General features: G+C 41.3%; 1 protein-coding gene across 2 annotated transcripts in view; it reads right to left on the reverse strand.

Annotated features, from left to right (window-relative positions):
* LOC116714237 (connector enhancer of kinase suppressor of ras 2) overlaps positions 1–18,815 on the reverse strand; it is an 83,555-nt gene that overhangs the window by 14,345 nt on the left and 50,395 nt on the right. The window contains exons 9-15 of one of the 2 annotated variants that reach the window (XM_032554658.1): positions 17,101–17,247; positions 11,673–11,800; positions 11,341–11,552; positions 9,166–9,252; positions 8,102–8,310; positions 1,340–1,377; positions 1,210–1,252 (exon numbers count right to left, since the gene is read on the reverse strand). In XM_032554658.1, the coding sequence (XP_032410549.1) occupies positions 1,210–1,252; positions 1,340–1,377; positions 8,102–8,310; positions 9,166–9,252; positions 11,341–11,552; positions 11,673–11,800; positions 17,101–17,247 (864 nt within the window). The remainder of the gene's footprint in view (positions 1–1,209; positions 1,253–1,339; positions 1,378–8,101; positions 8,311–9,165; positions 9,253–11,340; positions 11,553–11,672; positions 11,801–17,100; positions 17,248–18,815) is intronic. The other variant, XM_032554659.1, reaches the window with a different exon arrangement.

The following is an 18,815-nucleotide window of genomic DNA, read 5'->3' on the forward strand; positions in this document are numbered from 1 at the left end:
TTTAACTTCTTGGGGTGTTGAATAATGTGGAGGCCATTCGATTATTAATCTATTCTTTATTATATTTCTTTGCAAAAAAAAAAATTATGTAAATATTTATCATTTATTATGGTCAATGTAATATAGTGCATAAACATGAGGTTACTAAGCAAATTGACAATAATCAGTGACCAATAAAATTATTTTGACCCTTTATTATTGTATGTAAGCACACATATGAATGCAACCATTTATTATTATTATATGGTTGTATCTGTATTTAGTTGCTCTTTACATTTTCCAGTTTGGCTTCAGCTTTATTTAATAAAGAAGAATATGGTTAAATTTGTGGTGTGATTATGTTTATTTTTTTAACCTGGTGAAAATGAGATTTTATCATTCAAATTCTAAAACTGAGATACAAATATATCTCAGAAAGGAATATAAATTGCTTTCTTAAAAGCTAAGCATGACTCTCATTTCTTTGAGCAATTTCGCAGTTGCCTGCTTGACAAACAGACTTTAAAGTGAGTAGAAAAACACATGGACTACACATAATATAGGTAACATTTTAATTAAAAGAAATGACTGGGGAAATGTAAAATCCCAGAAAAACTATGGTTTACCCCTACCCAAGATATTTCAAATACCGTTAAGGAATAAGTAAGACTTATTACCGGAGATCTACCTTCTGAAAACAAATAAACAGTTAAAATATGAGTTTTATGGTGTATTATTTTAACTTTATTTCATTCTAATTTGTGCGAGAATGTTTGTCTGTAAAAAAACAACAACCCTGAAACGGTTCCTGATTTCTGTTTAAATTGAACCAAACTGAGTCGCAGCGCTTTGGAGGAAAGGTTCGGGCTGGTGGCTGCAGCAGCTCCTGAGTCACGACAGCCTAAATATGGAAATCTATTTACCTCGATTGATTGCTCTGTTTGATTCCATCATTACAGTCCTTACAGTCCCCGTTTATTCTTAGAAATGTCCTCTGTTCATGCACGGCTGGGGGTTCGGCTATTATTTCTACAAAACTGGTTTTCGTGTAACAGCCGATGCGGCTGCTGTGGAGATTGTCGATGCGAGTGAAGCCTGTGATGCTTTAGCAAAACGAGGGAAATCGAAACGAGAACGTACTTGAGAAAAAAAACGCTATTTTGTTCTTTATGGACTGAGATGTGCCAGTGTCCGAGACAATAAAACAAACAAAACACCAGCTCCTCCTACCTTCCTCATGGAGGCGGCTCCTGAGCTTCCTGTACCAGAGTACCTGCAGGAGGATTGATAGGATTCGATTTGACCACAAATAGCTCGTGACCGAACACTTCACCAATCGCAGGCATGTGGGGGAACTCACCTGTCGGTCGTGTCTGCTCGCAGCGTGTCTGCACCCCGCTGGAAGACGGAGAAGGAAAGGGGACCCATTAGAAAGCTGGAAGCAACATAAATGCACATCTTCACCTTCCCACATGAAAAATGTTTCAGACCAGTCAGTAACACAAACTGAACACTGTACAAGAAATCCGTAAAATTTACGGTATTTTATCGTAAATTAGAGACGTTTTTGTTTACGGTGTCATTTTTTGCCGTTTTCTGTCTTAAAAAGTTAAATATCTAAAAAGAGTGAACATAAATGCTCTGATTTCTGAAGATGTTCTGAGCTTCATATTTTGACGATTGTCTTGCATTTCTACTCAAATGTTGAAGTGTTTTTAAGGAATATTTCTGTGCCTCAGTGGAAAAATGAGGGGGGGGAACAGAAATGTTTTCATACTGTTGCATTAGCCAGTATTTAATTGAAGCTGAAGTGAGTCTTACAACTTCACATCCACTTTGTTGCCAAAAGTATTTGCAGTCCTTCCACTGGCTCAGAGAATAAACTTAAAAAAATATTGTTGTTAGTTTATAAATCACTGAACGGTTTAGCACCACAATACATCAAGGATCTGCTGTTGTATCAACCCTCCAGACCCCTCAGGTCTTCTGGTTCTGGTTCTGCTCTGCATCCCCAGAACCAGAACCAAACATGGAGAAGCAGCTTTCAGCTTCTGTGCACCACAAATCTGGAACAAACTTTCAGAAAACTGCAAAACAGCTGAAACACTGACTTGTTTTTGATTAATAATAACTGGAACATCGATCAATATATCTGATGTGTATTTGATTACTCTTAATGATGGCATGTGACAAAATGTAACGTTTGTTGCTTGTCTCATAACTGGTGTCTGTATTAAGTTTTGATCACACTCAATTGCCGTGTTGCTGCTGATGATGATAAATTTCATTTCAGACAAAATATAACAAAAATAAAACTTTCATGTTTTCTTTAAAGGTTTTATTGGCTCTAGTGGTCTTAATTTGAAAGTAGTTCAGCAGGAAACAGGGTAATGAGAGAGGAGGAAGACATGCGGCAAATGTCGCCAGGCCGGGAATCGAGCCTGTGACCACCGCCACGAGGACTAAGGCCTCAATACGTGGGTCGTGCTTTGCCCCTGCGCCTCCACAGCACCCCAAAACTTTCATATTTTCTAAGTGTAAATGCAACGCCCTACTACCAAATATACATTCTCAAATACATGCAAATACACCACTTGTTCGGTGACTGTCAGTCTGAAAAGGAGTAAGACGAAGTCTGACTTACATAATCGTACTTCTTTTCCATCCCATAGTTCAATAATCTATAATCCTCTTCCCCATACTCCTTCTAAATCAAAAATAGTTCCTGAACCAGATGAAAATGATACATACACAGACGTTGCTGACGTGTGTTATACAAATAAACTTGACTTTAAACTCACTATCCTTAATTTGTAGGATTTAATATGATGCTAACAAACCCTTTGTGGCTAGTATTCGTTCTCTCTTTCTTCCCTTCTGCACATTGTGTAGACATAAAAACATATTTAAGTTGCCTGCCAGTCTTGACAAGTCAAAACAAAAACAAAAGTCAAACTCATCCAAGATTGGCATACGACCAATACCGGAGTTGAGTTCTACAACTCTTAGTGATACTCTGTCGTCTCCACATTGGAAAACGACGACGACGAAAGGAAACAATAATGTTGATGGGAAATATTTTGGCTTAAATAAAAGATTATATATATAACTATTCTGAATGAAATGACAATGAATACTTTGCTATTTTTACACCGTTTGGATAATCTGTCAATTGCACAACTTTTAGTTGGGTACAAAGTGGCTTTTATGGAAGATTGCAGAGAAGAGAACCAAATTTGAAAGAAACCAAACGATGTGGAAGCTTTTTCTCAGCAGGGACAGGAAAGCTGGTCAGAGCTGATGGGAGATAAACACAGGGCAGTACTGGAAGAAAACATCTTAAAGGCTGCAAACGACCTGAAACTGGGGTGAAAGGTCACCTTCCAGAAGCACAACGATGGACTGGCTTAGCTAAAAACATATTCCTGTTGTGAAACGTCTCAGCAAATACAGCAAAGCTGTCTCTGTGTTGCTTTTGGTGAATATTTCAACCAAAAAACAACAACAACAAAAAAAAAAACTTTCCTCTAGTCCTGTCCTGTGAGATGGACTTTTTTTTTTTAAAGCAAGATTTCTTACCTTGCTTTAAAAATGCCATTCAGCATTTATTTACATTTGTACAGACACAGTAGCCGCACAAGCCCCTAAATCAGAAACGGCTCCATTACCAAGCAGACTGTTCTTAGCCTGATTACAGACTTGATTTCTTGATGACTATAATTTACTGAGGCCTGGTGTTACAAGAATTATTCCCTAACACCACAAATCTAATCATTTGTGAACCCTTAAGCTAATCCTCTCTGCAAAAATCCACTGTATTTCTCAATCATTTAAATGTTTTTTTTTCCATTCCAAGCCGGCCTGTTTGGATGATCAATCCGAAGCCGCAGAGGGAACTGGGCGCCGTAAGCCGAAGGTGAGAAGAGATGATTGGGATCATTTCTGATTAGAAAGCGAAGCGGCTCAGTCAGTGTGTCCAGGGGACCGTCATCCACTAATCCAGCCACTTTCGCCAAAACTTTGAAACACACACACACACACGCAACTTGGAGCCAGCACACGCTTTGCATTTCGCATTAGCCTGTACTGGCTTTGTTTAGGGTCGGTTTCCGTAAAAGCACCGATTTCGTGGGAGGGGACACGATTAGTAGGGAACCAAGAAATAAAGAAAACGTGAAAACGAGCAGGTTGTTAAGATGGCATATGCTTGTTAGGGGGGGAAAAAAGAGAGAGAACACCTCATGTGCTGGCGAACAAAGATGAGTCACAGCCATGAAAAACACGCAGCTGAGAGGGTTAGAGACGGGGCTGGCGAGAGCTGGGCTGTGTAAGCGGCGTGTTTGTTTGCATGCTGCGGGTTTAAAGCACAGTCTGTCAGTCGCGCTTCTAATTGGTCTAGCTGATGCTGAGTCATACACCTACTCACAGGGATGCTGCTCTTTGTATGCGGGGGTGTGTGTGTGTGTGTGTGTGTGAAGGTGTGTTTGTTCGGGATAAACTCCTGTTTAGACTCCGGTGTGTCAGAGGAGATGGGGATATTAGGATGAGTTAGGATGAGCTGTGAGATGCATACCGTGCATACAAATGCACTCCTGTGTGCTGGAGTGTGTGTGTGTGTGTGTGCTTGTGTGTGTGGGTGTGTGCTGGAGTGTGTGTGTGTGCTGGGGTGTGTGTGTGTGCTGGCTTGTACGTGAGAGAGAATATGAATGCTACAAAAAGGGGCGTGCCTCAATGTCACTGTCATGGCCGCCAGTATCGCGGATGATACTGGCGGCCATGAAGTAGCACTTATCTTCGTCACCTCTACATGACAAACACTCCCAACACACACACACACACGCCCGTCCACAAACGGCAATGTGTGTTTATCTGCAGACACAATGACCTATCCTCTAGGTAAAAACAGAAAACGTGAAGAGCAAAGAACGCTAGAAGCTCATAAAGTATACCCAGGGCTGTAAGAGGAAGCAGAGAATTTGTGAAGAGTCGCGGCCTTACAGCTGGCGGTGGTCTTTCTGTGGACTTTGGCCTTTGACCTCGAAGCTGCAGCAGATTCCAGGAACAACCTCTGAGCTCTCTAAGCAGCCCTAGGAATAACTGAGCTACCCTCAAGCTCTGGTAGAGGACTCCAGTTTGAATCAGAGAGGACATGGTTACAAAAATAAAAACACAATAAACTGAAAATCTGTGGCGTGTCTTTAGATTCAGTATTGACCTTCAAGACTTTATAGAACAAAATATAATATATAAGACGGAGAACAAGCTACTGTACCACTTTGTTTCAGTCTGATTTTTTATAAATATCATTTATGTACTTTTGCATGATAGGCAGTAGCATGTTTATCGTAACTCCCTGGGGCTGCGATAAACAAATATATAAAAGGGGCATAAAATAATCTACTCATTCTATCCAAAGTATACTTGACTCTTTTTTTTGACCCAGACCTAGAATTTTAAAATTTGCTTATTCAGATCAACATTATTATTTTTTTTTATGGTTTCAGCATAGATAAAGTAAAAGATTTTTAATTAATTAGTTTACTTTGTAAAAATGCAGAAAAGTAAATCCTCATAGTTTGATTTTTGTGTTACCATAGCAACAACTTGATGGTATGAGATTAATCTTTGCATTCGAGCTCGGTTTGTCCACAGATACGTCTCAGCTAATAATAACCAATTGTCAGTGATTGCTTTTTAGCTCGACCTATTAAACTCGGCCTCCTCTCCCAGATTCCACTAAATCTGTATCGAAGCTCCATCAACGATGCTGCTGTAGTGAGAGGGGCCCCTAAATCATATTCTACTCAAGGCCCCATGAAATCTTGGGCCAGTCCTGATTAATTTATTGCACGTAATCAAATTAAGTTTATCCAAATAAATGTATTAAGTTCATTAAATTGTCTCGTTAAACACAAATAAATTAAATTTGACAAGCTTCATTTGATTGCATCACAAATTAACACCATTTTTTGAAGCTGGAGCTCTATTCTCTCTCTCCAGAGCGCCTGAATCCAATAATTCACTTATTACCAGGCTTCTGTCAAACCTGATGCCATGAAGTGGAGGTAATTCAGACATTTGATTGAGGTGTGCAGAGTAACCAAAAGAATTTTACTCAAGTAAGAGTAGCACCACCTCAACACATTTTTACTCAAGTAAAAGTAAAAAGTATCCGTCCAAGAAATTACTCAAGAAAGAGTAAAAAAGTATTTAGTAAAACTTAAGTACTTAAGTACTGAGAAACTGATCAAATTATCAATCATTTAATATTTAAAAAGTACGCAGTCAGACAGACAAAAATATAAATATAAGAAATTTTGGTATCTTAAAGACGGAAATGACGATAATTCAAATGAGTAACAAAAAATAACTAAATCAAGTTTCTTTCAATAAAAAAACTTATGAAACTAACAAAATCTGCAGGTGTGTTTTCTGGTGAATTTTTTGGTTAAAATGTGTTTGTTTAACTACTTCATAATGAAATTACCCAAATCAAAGTAAAAAGTACAGAGTAGTAGAAATACTCCTAAAAGTAATTTTTTGGGTGAGACGTCGGCTCTCTTGGAAATTAATAAAGTCAATCAGTAAGTGTCAACAGAAAGTATTTTGCATTGTATGGCTGCTGAACACTTAAAGTATCAAAATTATGATTGTTGTTGTTGCAGAAACAAGCTTCGCATTTTTACCGCTGAGTCGTGACAGACAATAAAACTTTGTGTGTCAGTGTTTTCTAAATTAAAATTAGCTTAACATGTTGAAATTAGTTCACTTTTACACAAACTTCAATATATTTCAGTTGTATTCTCTGTGATAAACAGCGTATAATTTTAAAAGTAGACTGAATTTGTAATAGAGTTTTTTTTCCCAAGAACTAATCTGAAAAGTGCGGCATGCACTTGTTTTCTGTACCCTTTACTTTAACTGCCCTGAATAAAAATGATTCCACTTTAAAAAGTCATACAATTACTAAACAGAGACCATCTTCGTGTTATTTCCTCCCAGCAAAAAGAAACACATCTGTTCTGTTTCCAGCCTCAGAGGTTTGCTGGAGAACAAAATCGTCATCATGACTTCATGAAGTCCAAGGAACAGCAGATATGTCGGGCATGCAATTATGGACAAGTTTAAAGATTTTTTAAAAATCCATCCTAAGACTGGAACATTTCACAGAGTTCTGGTCAATCCATTATCCAAAAATGGAAAGCACAGTGGACAGCTGTAAACCCGCCATGACATTGCAAATGGGCATCTATTGAAATTTTAAGTTGTTTTAAAATAGAAATTATGCACAACACAAAATATTTGTCTTTAATAAACTTTGGTGGTTTTTTCTTCTTTTTTGAAATTTAAAACTGCCACCATGAACCTCCAGTGACATTTCCACAACAGCAGACTTGGATGTACACATTCATTAAAAATGACTAAAAACAGAAAGCGTTTTGAACAAAGACTGACTCATATCTTGCACTTTTGTAGAGCGTAGAAAAAACATTTCAAGATCTACTACATAGAAAACAATAAGCTCAAAAAAAACTTAGGAAAATATTTTTTTTCTGTTTTACTGAGACAAACATCCTTGGATATATAATTATTTACAGATACAAAATCGGATTACTTTGTTTTCTTAAAGTGCAAGTAAAAAAAAAAAAATCTAAAATATTATATTACCATTTAAAAAAGAAAAAGAAAACTGACCTGCAAGTACTTTCATTTTGGCGATTGTGGCGCATTTGACAGGAAGTTAGCACACCACAAGGTTTGCATCAAAGCAAAATCAAGTTACAATGGCCAGGTCAACTTCAAAAAAATAAATCCTATTAGGAATGAAAAGCTTTACATATTTTTGCAAAGAACAGGAAAAAGACGGCCCTTTTCAGCACTTACTCAAAAGATCTGAATGCAGATGAAATGAAAACCAGCAATCATGCTCCTTCAACTTTACATTTACATGCAGCTTTGTTGGTTTATCACATGAAAATGCAGAAAAACAAAACTAAAACTGCAGTAAATATGTTAAATTTGTGTTTGATGTGACAAAATGTGGAAAAGAAATGTAAGGAGTATAAATACTTCTCCAAGCCAGATTGCAGGACTGAAAGGTTTTCCGAGTCTTTGTACGTACCGGGAGAGGCTCAGGTGGTTGGTCAAGCCGTAAGGTGGAGGAAAGCATGGAGGGGCTGATCGGAAAGCTGGGGCTGCTGGGATTACGGCTCTTGCGACGCGAGCGTCTGGTGGAATCCCGCCGGCTCTCTCTGCCCGGACCCTCGGGCTCCTCCTCGATCACCAGGATCTTGTCGTCGCTGAGATACCGCAGCAGCGAGTTGTCCGAATCTGTGGGAAATGAGAGGACAAGGGTTTGCGTGGACATTAGACGCCGGTTTGGGTCAGAACAATGGATAAGACGGAGGAGAAATCCTCGGAGGGAGAAGATAACGTCTTGGAGTCCAGGGCGAGGCACAGAATAAGAACAGCTGAGCCTGAATGTAGGTCCCCCTTTTACAGATAAAACCCCAACGGAAAGGCATGAAAGTGCCTCAGAGCAGTAAGAGCTGATATGGGATCACAGTTGGGGGACATACATCGATAATCTGTTTGTAGTGATTATGTTGATACGCAGGGCTCTATTGCTAAATCTCGCCTGTGACACGAGCTCTGATTCTGCTCCGGCACAGATAAAAACTCCTCAACTCATTTGTTTACCGGCCCTGAGTTTCAAAATGAACATCCAGAAAGAGACAAAAAGGAGGAGGAGGAGAAGAAAGGCCAGCCTCGTACATTAGGACTGTACCTTAATAATATTCATAGACTTTCTAAAGGTAGAGCGGAGGATGCTCCGTTGAATACAGATCGAACCCCGCCACCAAAATAGCAAGGCTGCTTAGAATTGGTCACGTTCTCCTTCCCCAAGCCGCTGTATAAATGCAATTTCCTTGCATTTGTGTCTAATAGTCGCTCTTAGAGATACATGCCAGGTTTGATATGTATCCTCACACAACCAAAGCACCATGGACAAACCAGACGATGAGCTGAGATGAACTGAGCTGAGCATGGAGCGAAGCATGGCGCCACTTTGACCCCGCAACATCAGTGCCGTTAAATGCTGTGTTTTTCCTTCCCTTTCTGTGTGTGTGTGTGTGTGTGTTATCGGGGGTGTGTGTGTGTGTGTGTGTGTGTGTTCGTGTATACCTCTGCTCCCTCTCTTGCCCATGCTGGGTTCCTTGGCTTCGGCCATCCAGTTATATTCAGGAGGCATGGAAACAGGTCTGAGATCACCTGGAAGCACCAATCAGCAATCAGAGAGTCTGACTGAGAGACAGTGTGGGAGACAGCTGGAGGGGTGGACGGGTGAGACAAAGAGAGGGTGTGTGCAGGTAGGGCGGGACTCGTGAAGGACCACTTCCAACCTGTGCTTCATCAGAAGCCCCAGAGTTATTTTGGGGGGATTCTGACAAAAGAAAACCTAAATGTTCCAGTCATAGCAACTCGTGTACGGCTGATTTCATTTTATTTTTTTGTAAATGGACATACGATGACCTACATTTATTTGAAAACTAGATTAAAATTGACTCATTTATGGCAGTATCACTAATTTCACAATGAAAACTTTTGAAAAATCCAACTTTAATTTTACTATTCTTAAAATAATAAAGAATATAACCCCTTAACTGTCACCCCCAAAGCACTTACATGTTATCTAAAGGGTCCATGAGGACACCAGGATCCTAATAGCGGTTGAGGGATAAATAAAAAAAAGGAACAAAACATTTTATATTTTATTTCTGAAGCTTCTATGTTTTTAAGAGTGTCTAGGAAGGAATAATGAGACGTAGAGACACATTTCACCGGGCAACGCCTCAAAATTATATAGAGAAGGGAGGAAAAAAAACATTCAATTATAGTAAAACTATTTTGATCATTATGAGAAAATTGCTGCTCTGCTAATTTTTTCCATACCCACACTCAGAAAGCTAATTTAATAGTTTAAAGTTCCTGGAAATGAGGCAAACAAGACTGGACGATTTCCTGAGTCTGTCAGTTTGGGAGCCGACTGAGTGGCACCTTGGATCAACAAGTCTCTGCACAAAATAGCTGCTTTTAAGGTGCTTTATTAGGAATCCAATAACTGTGAACGGTGCTTTGACAGGCACATGAACTAGCCAAATGTATTATGGTCAGAATGTAAAGATTGAACTGCGACTTTAGTCGCAAGTGGTAATCCTGAGGCTTGTAATTCAAAGAACGCTGTACCAACCACCAAGAGTCAAGCAGGGTGGTAGTAGCATCATGCTACGGGGCTTTCATGGCACAAAGCGGGAAGAATTACGCAGAAGGAGGACTACATCTAAATTATCCAACGTCTCCTTAACTCAGCAGTAAGACGGTAGAAACTTGGACGTCTTGGTTGGTCGAAAACACACATAAAAACTTCTAGACTAGATGAAGAAGACTGGCTACTGGAATGTACCTGACCTCAACCATAAAGACAATGTAAGGACCGTGCTTAAAAGTCAGGTCTGTGCCAGGAAACATTAAATTAACTCTAATAAATCTGGAGGAAAATAGAGTGGTCTAATGTTTAGTCAGGAGTGTGCCAGGCTGTTCCCAATTCTTAAAAATCTTAAACCTTGAGTTTTTTTGTATCTTATGCACCTTGACAAAAAAAAGTGATTCAGATGTAACTTTTAAATCCCTTAATCAATACAACATTAATGTCCGTGATAAAGGTATGCAAACTTCTCACCAGCACTATTATTTTTAATGCTCATCTTGAGACATTACCTTTTCCTAAAGGATTAACTACTGATAAGTTTCCTCTTTACAGATAACAATGAACTCATTTTATTATAGGACAGGTTTCTGGCTGGATCCAATCCAGTGTACTAGCCAGGGTTTAGGTCAGGCATCTCATCTGGGACTTGATGGCGGTCGCTGTATGGGCGTGTGTCTGTTTATGAAGGAACTGGCCTGGACTGCTGCATTTCGTGACCCTTGCCTTGCGCCTCGTATGGTGTCATGGTCCCTTGACGCAAGGGCAGACGGGAGGTGCGCTGCAGCTCGCTTTGGAGGGTGTCGAGGGAAAAAGGTGGACACAGGTGGTGGAGCAGACAGGAGAGCTGGAGTGTCTTGTACGACCCCGCTGTTTAAGGCGCATGAGTCTGAGTCTGTGTTTGCGCGTATGCCAGACGAGGACATGAGCGAGCGCAGCGATGAGGCGAGTGAGGAGGAGAGATGGTGAAAAGAAAAAAGGGGAGACCTGGTGGAGGTGGTGGTGGTGGTGAACATGCAAGTCGGCTGATCGGGTGGAGGGGCCCGAGCTGCTGTCGCTCCCATTTCATTGCAGGCTCTTGTGGTGCGCCTTACCATGCGTCGGTGTCTTGTCCCGCCGTCGCACGCCCGTACTGCGACACCGGTCGTAGTCCGTCCCAGCGGGTCCGTCGCCCTCCAGCAGAGAAAAGTACTGACCGCTGTCCTGGTCCAGGTAGTAGCTGACGGCCTCTGAGCCCTTGGACCCGGACTGGGAGCCTATGCTGTAGCGACCGATGTCGTCGCACGACATGAGGCCCATCTCCTCCCTGCGGAGAGAAGAGCTGTCACCATAAATGTCATCAGCGTCGCCTCACCCTGTCATCAGCGGTGTCGGAATAATCAGAATAATGGCCGTCATCGAAAACTTTCCGTGCGCGTCCCCATACCTGGTGCTGTAGAGTCCAGAGACGGGAGAGAGGATGTAGACATCCTGCATGCTGGGGGCGTCCATTTTGGACATGCCCAGGGTTCCACCGGGTGTGGGGGACGTGCTGGTGGGACTGGTAGGGATGGGCTACAAAGAAAAACAGAGAAAGGCTTTTTAGCATTTTTTCTAGATGAAAAATTAAGAATGAAGTCAATCCAATCCGGACAGATTGGACTGACTGTCCGTATTGCTGCCAAGTTCAGTTTATTATTCCAACCTGTGAAAAGCATTTTTTTTCCAGCTGATTCCATCAAGTGTGAGTGAATTTGCAGCAATCGCTCCTCGACGAGCGGGCGCCAAGGGCGGACTTGTCTGCGCGACGTTTCCTTAAACTAGCCTGTGATGCCTGCTTAATCGCCTCACTTCTCTGTCATTTCGTCTGAAGTCTCTCCACTCTCGTCGGGTTCTTCATGTCTGTTCCCATGACAACCCCTGTTCTCCTATGCTCCACTCATTTTTCCTGTTTTCAAGCTTTTCTTCAATTCCCCCTGTCTTTCTAACCCCTCTTTTCCTCTCCCACTATTGTGAACCACAAAGCAAGGAGAGGATGCGGGACAGTAATTGTTGTCTCCCGTCTCTGCTCGACTCAAGGACACTTGGATTTATTTGTCATCGGCGTCTTTGTGAGGAAAGGATACCAGGCCTCGGCTGCCATAGGAACACATTTCGATTTTCGGAGCAGCTGCTGCAACGAACGCTCGGCTCACGTTATCAATTTCACCCGAAGGAAGAGAAGTTCATGCTGTATGTCGGAGGATTTGGCCAACGTTTTAGGGAGACGATGCGGACAGAATGAACAAATAGGGACAGAAGAAAACAGAGCGATGGCGAGTAGGCAGCGCTCTCATTAAGGAAGCCCCCTGTCTCATTGTTTCATCAGCACTGCATTAATCAAATTCATTTCATATTCCAAACTTTCTACTCTCTCTCTCTCTATCTCCGCTCCCCTTCACAGCCCCTATCCCCAAGCCTCGGTCTCCCTCCTTCACCCGCAGAGTCTTCCTCTACTGAAGGCGGCTTACAGTAAGGCGACTTTGGCAAAAATAATGAAGACGAGATGGAAAGAGACCAAAGTCAAAGGGTTGGGGGAGTAAAATAGGGCAAAAAAAGAAAAAAACTAAGAGTCAATCCGAGACAGAGGGAACGGGGATAGCTTTGCAGTGTGGCGACTGGTGAAAACAGTAATTTAGTGATTACAACCCACTAGTCTCTGCATGGGGAAAGGGAGCTGAGGGGGATGGCAGTACAGCCAGATGAGACTACCACAGCAGGTGAACTTCCAGTCTGTTCAAACAGCACTTAAAGCACTTCACCCCCTGCCGTGGCCATTTTAAGCTGGCTAAAAAAAAAAAATTTAAAAGAAAATGGACTGCTAAAACCTCTCCTGTCTAATGCTACCGCATTCGCACACGCAGAAGGATGCACTGAAACACATCTGCATACTTTGATCATCTGAAAGTGTAAAACCTTAAAATGTTTAAAAACAAAGAGGAAGTGAGATTAAATTATTCAGCGCTGTGAAAAGGTCTTCGCCTCCTTACATATTTATTTTGTTTTGAATATTTTCTCAGGCTTTAATGTTTTAGATCCATCCATCGCAGGGTCACAAATGGGCTGATGCTTATACCCGGTTAAGTGGGCATTGAGGGTGCACTCACACCAGCCTAGTTAAGATAGCCTTAATCAAACTCTAGTCCATTTGTCTACAGAGTCTGATTCGTTTTGGAAGGTGTGAATGAGGTATAAAACTGTTTCGGACCAAAAAAGTGAACTTTGGTGTGTCTAAAAACCAGACGCGGTTTGATTGAAGTGAACTATGGTGCGGTTCAGACGCATATGTGGATGCAAGCGTACTGGAGACTCACCGTCTTCTGTCTTTTATTTTAGTGGTTGTGGGTGCAGCGCCACCGCAGGTGTGGAGAGAAACAGGTTTCTCAAAGGTTTTGGTTCGTTTGACACAGTGCAGCATAAAGGAAATTACATCAACTGAAAATGTAACAAATGTCAATTTGGTCCCCAATCGAACCGAGTCCACCAGACTACCAGGTGTGAAAACAGAAACGAAACAAAGAACCATGCAGACACACACTCACTCACAAGAGAAATTAAGAGAAACAAAATAAGCTAGGACGCATATTTTTTGGAGTCTCAATCTTAAAAATGGCTCTGTAAGGTTTTCTCATCTGTTCTTCAATTTCTTTAGAGCATGACATGATGTGTGTGTGTGTGTGTGTGTTTTAGATTAGTCACCTCTACTTGTCAAGTTCTATTCTAAGTGATTTCTTAATCACAATAATTAGAAATGTGTGTGCCTTATAAAATTCATGATTTAACACGAGGGCAGCTCTATTTTCAAAGAATTATGCGGAGCTGGAAGAGATTCTACTTTTACTTCTACTTTTCCACACAATTTGAAAAGTTTTTTTTAATTTACTTTGGTTATTGCTGTCAAATTTTAAAGCTGGCTTAATGAGCTGCAAAATTTAACAGCAACAATAATAAATAGGCAATTCAGCTTTTTGCCATAACAGGATTTTATCAAAGGGTTTCAGGATTCCTTAGGCAAAACAGAACCCTCGAGCCCAGAACAAAAGGGTGTTTTTATTTACATCATCTTTACAGAATATATGACAAACGTGCTTTCTTCTTCGAAGTGATGCCATGGATGTCGAAGTTGCGGACATGAGTCAGACACCCCAAAATAGGCCAGAAGACTGACTAGCTGCAATTATCAAAGTGCAATAAGCGCTAATGCATTCAGCGCCGATACGTGTTGCCTAAAATAGCAGGCGTTTACCCACAGTGACGATTTATGAGCCTGTGAGGGATTTGAGCAAAGCAGGATCACACACAATGGGTGCCATGTGAGTAATCGATTTAGTGTGGTGTGATGTGGATGCTGATGAGGCTTTTGATAACATGAAATGACTCTGAGCATGGGGGCTTAGAGGCGGCAGTGGTGCATGTAGCATCACAGCGATTCTCCCTCTCTTTACCTTTTAATCATTAAAAAACAAAGCACTGGTGTAATAATGATGGAATATAAAATTGCTCTCAGCCCATCCTACCCAACATGCAAATGTACACACACACACACAGAGAGAGAGAGAGATTTCTGCCACCATTTGACGTAAAAAAAATAAATAAAAATCAGTGAGCTAAATTCACATGATATTGTGCAGAGATAAATTGTTTCCTTTCGCAGACTTAGATTTAATCCATCTGAACGTTTGCCACGTTTTCCGCTGAAATTTCCCCAGACATGCAAGCTGCTCTCCAGAACCGGGCTTAAAGTGCACGCGTGTTCTTCAGCTGTGTGTTTTTGTTTTGGGAGCGCGCGAGCGCAGGGAGAATCCGACGGAACGAGTATACAGAGAATGACCCAGTTCTTTTGTGTCTCCAAGGAGCGATCGAGGCTGGGAAATAAAAAAATTTAAAAAACTGGAAAACATCCCTCTACATACGTGCACAAAGCGTGAACAGAAACACGCTTAAACACACACGTGTAGCCACGGCCTTGTTAGACCGTCTGGCATGAACACGCACGCCCACCCACACACACACACACACACCCACACACACACACACAAACCTGCTCTAAAACAAGCTGTTTAGCAAGATATTTTGGATTCAGTAAATTATCTCCAGTATTTGCTGAGTAGTGGCTCTTGTTTCAGAGCCAGTGGAGCTGCTTGTTGTTGCTTATGAATTATTAAAAGCTCGAGTCTTTTCTGAGAGAGAACAAAATCTAAAACGCTCCTTTCTTTTTCTCCTCGCGCAGATGTCTCCGAGCTCCGATCTGGGCGCTCGCGGCGCGTTTGCGTCAGAACGGTCTGTCAGGGAGCCATTACCCCGATCCTCTGTTCTGTTCCTCCACACACACACAGCAGCAGCAGCAAATACAACAATAACCACCGAGGAGCAAGCAGAGTCACTGATAACATGGCAACAAAATGGAAACGGGAACCAACTCGTTCGAAAGATTCGTTCGTAACACTGACTCGATGGGCAAATTCAAGAAAACGTCGCACGTGAACGCACGCGCAGTGCTGTATTTCATCCAACAACGTCCTGGGAGACAGAATGAAAGCAAGGGCTTAAACTGAAAGCAACAAAAAGACAAGAATAAAAACAGAAGAGCAGCTGTGCTCTGATGAACAGAGATCAAAGCGTGGAAGTAGCATGTAAATGAACTGGTCTGACGCGAAGTTAAAAATAGCAGCCGCAGAACACGGGCGGCTGACAAGACAGTCGGCGCTTCACAAAGCATCAAGGCGGTGTCAGGCTCGCCCTCGTCTCACCCCTCCATCCGACTCAGCACGGATAGCTCTCTTTCTGTGCACCAAAAATTGTAAAATCTGCAGTATGAAAGATTGCAAAGATTGTACAACAGCAGACGTTCTCCGCCCTTGGAGAGAGGGGAAGCTACAGATCTTTAGCTGTCCCTCGCTTTGAAATATTTTCTATTTAAAAGAGTTCAATATAGCTTATTGGGATTTTATGTAATAGACCAACTTAAAGCTGACAGGATCCTGAGTTGTTTCGAGGTTTCTTTATTCTGTATTCCTCTCAGTCTTGTTTATGTTTTGCTTTTGTTCAGTCATTCCTTAGTGATTCTAGTTTGTTTATTTCTTGTGTAGTAAATTCTCAGTTATGTTTCTGAGTTATTCCTTAGTGTTATTTCCTCCCTCTCTTTTCACACCTGCAACCTGTTTCTAATCAGCCGTCTGCTCCTTGTTCAGTAATCAACCTCCTCAGTATATAAAACTCATTCACAGTTCCTCCTTGCTGGTTCCTCCTGTTAAAGCCTGCCTGATCCCGTTACCTCCCTGTTGTTCCTGGTTCATGTTAGTTTTGTTCTTCTCTGGCTCCCTGTGTTCTCCATGCTTTTTTTTTGTTTGTTTTTTTCCATTTATTAAAATTAAATCTTCTATATCAACTCATAGTGTCAGCCTGCTGCATTTGGGTCCAACACCGGCACACACCCATGACAAAAGAATCACTTAATCATAAAGTTGAATAAAACAAATACATTGTTTGTTTTTTTTCAAACAAAAATCTGAAACATATTTGTTATTACACAGATCCCTTGTAATAAAGTTGAGTCCACTGCAAAAACTAACAAATCTACCAAAGTATTTTTTTATCTAGTTTCTAGTACAAATATTTTAGTACAGTTGAAACCAAACAGAACAAGCTTTTGTCTTGTTGTTGTGTCATTTGATATAAAATCGTCTTACTTAGCTACGAGGAGCACTAAACAGAAGTGTTGAAGCAAGAATAAAAGCATAAAAGAGCCAGTTTTTGAAAACACCAACCAAAAAAACCCTGATTGTTCTGAATACAGAGGCTAAAATCAAGAAAAAACATGAACGTGCTGTGTTCACCTGCAGGCCCAGTGGTTTCCAGCGTACGTTCCTGAGCAGAGCTGGGGTGGAGCTCAGGGTGTTCTGGGGCCTTTTCTTCAGCGTGAGGATGACTCCGCATGGGTCTTCTCTCAGAGCGTTCACCAGGTTCTTCAGCTGCCATCCCACCTGAGGAAGACGTAGACACAGATGAGCCCAAACACCTGGCAAATCTACATAACTTTTTTTTTTATTTTACGCCAAGAAAATCAGAAAAAAAAAGGAGCGTCAACTTTGAAACAAATTTGATCTATTCTATTTATACTTAAATAAAAATGAACATATAACAGAATATCTATGGCATTTTTAGATTATTTTTTTTGTGCATGTTTCCACTGGGACTTTGACAGCTTATCTGTTTGGATGAGGGGTAACGCCTCCTTGCCATCATCCTATTCTTTAGCTCTCTCTTGATAAGAAATATGTTGGTAAAATTAAAAAGGTAACTTCTTAAGTGGCTCATAAGCTACTGAAGCCACAGCCTTACAGCTGCAGTATGTAATAAAAAAAACACATATATTTTTACATATTTGTTAAAACTGTCACTATGTTGTGTGAGTTTATATGAGACAGATAATCTATGCTACTATTGCTGTCTAAAGAAACGCGCCGCTCCCGCCCAAAAACAACCAATCGGAGCCGGGAGGAGGGTTTTTGCGCTGTCAATCACCCTGATGTACACTCTCCTCAATGTGCTAATGGCTGAGAAACAACCTTACAGGAAAACCGTTTATCCATCGTAATCAGTGTGAATGCTAACTAGCCTGAGAATTCACAACAGGCTCTGCTGACTGCAGAGAACGAGAAGTGGGGATGAGCAGCACCACGCGGAGAGTGATTGGCGGCGCTAAGACCCTCCTCCTGGCTCTGATTGGTTTTTTTTGGAAGCACTGGGAGAAGACAAAGGAGCCCAATTTTTTCAGATCTCATTCTGTCACAACAAAAACAACAGTTTCAACAAATATATAAAAAGTATTTGTTTAATAAAAGTTACATACTGCATTTTTATAAGAGTTCAGTTTGCTACATTTGAAATCTCATAAGAAGTAAGAAGCTCAATTGAGACAAATAAAAGTTACTGCATATTACAGAATATTTTCTGTGACCGTAACAACTTATACGACTAACAAAATTGCCTTATGTCTGGCAGGTTAGCTGCATTAGCATCCCAAACCCCCACAAACGGAAAAAATGTAAAAACTGAAAGTGCATCGCAACAGAAATGCAGGAACACGTGTGGCAGGGAAGCAAAGGACATGTTGTTCAAAAAGTAAGTGTCATATTGAAATGAATTGTGGCTTAGTCGGTATAAATTGGAAGACGGTGGGAGTTGGTAAAAGGAGCACGCGAGAGAAATGCTGACTGCAGAGTTTTCTTGTGGCTCGGGTCAGGCCGTCTCCAGAGCTCACAGCACTCATCAGGTCATTGATTGGCAACATTGGTCTCAGTTACTGGCACAGTCTGCAGAGGCCACTACACACACACACACACACACACACACACACACCCACGCGCGTACACACGCACACACTGCCTGGTACAGAAATATATCCGCTCTGATTTAAAAAAGGACCCGTGTGTCGTAGCCGGATTGTTATATTTTGTCTTATTTAATCCAAAACCGACAGTTTGGCGAGACTGAATCTCTCTAGTTTGTGATGTGAATCTAAAAATCCGAAATGTTTGCTTGTGGTTCC

The sequence above is a fragment of the Xiphophorus hellerii genome, chromosome 23 (assembly GCF_003331165.1).
Source record: "Xiphophorus hellerii strain 12219 chromosome 23, Xiphophorus_hellerii-4.1, whole genome shotgun sequence".
In the NCBI taxonomy this organism is placed as follows: domain Eukaryota; kingdom Metazoa; phylum Chordata; class Actinopteri; order Cyprinodontiformes; family Poeciliidae; genus Xiphophorus; species Xiphophorus hellerii.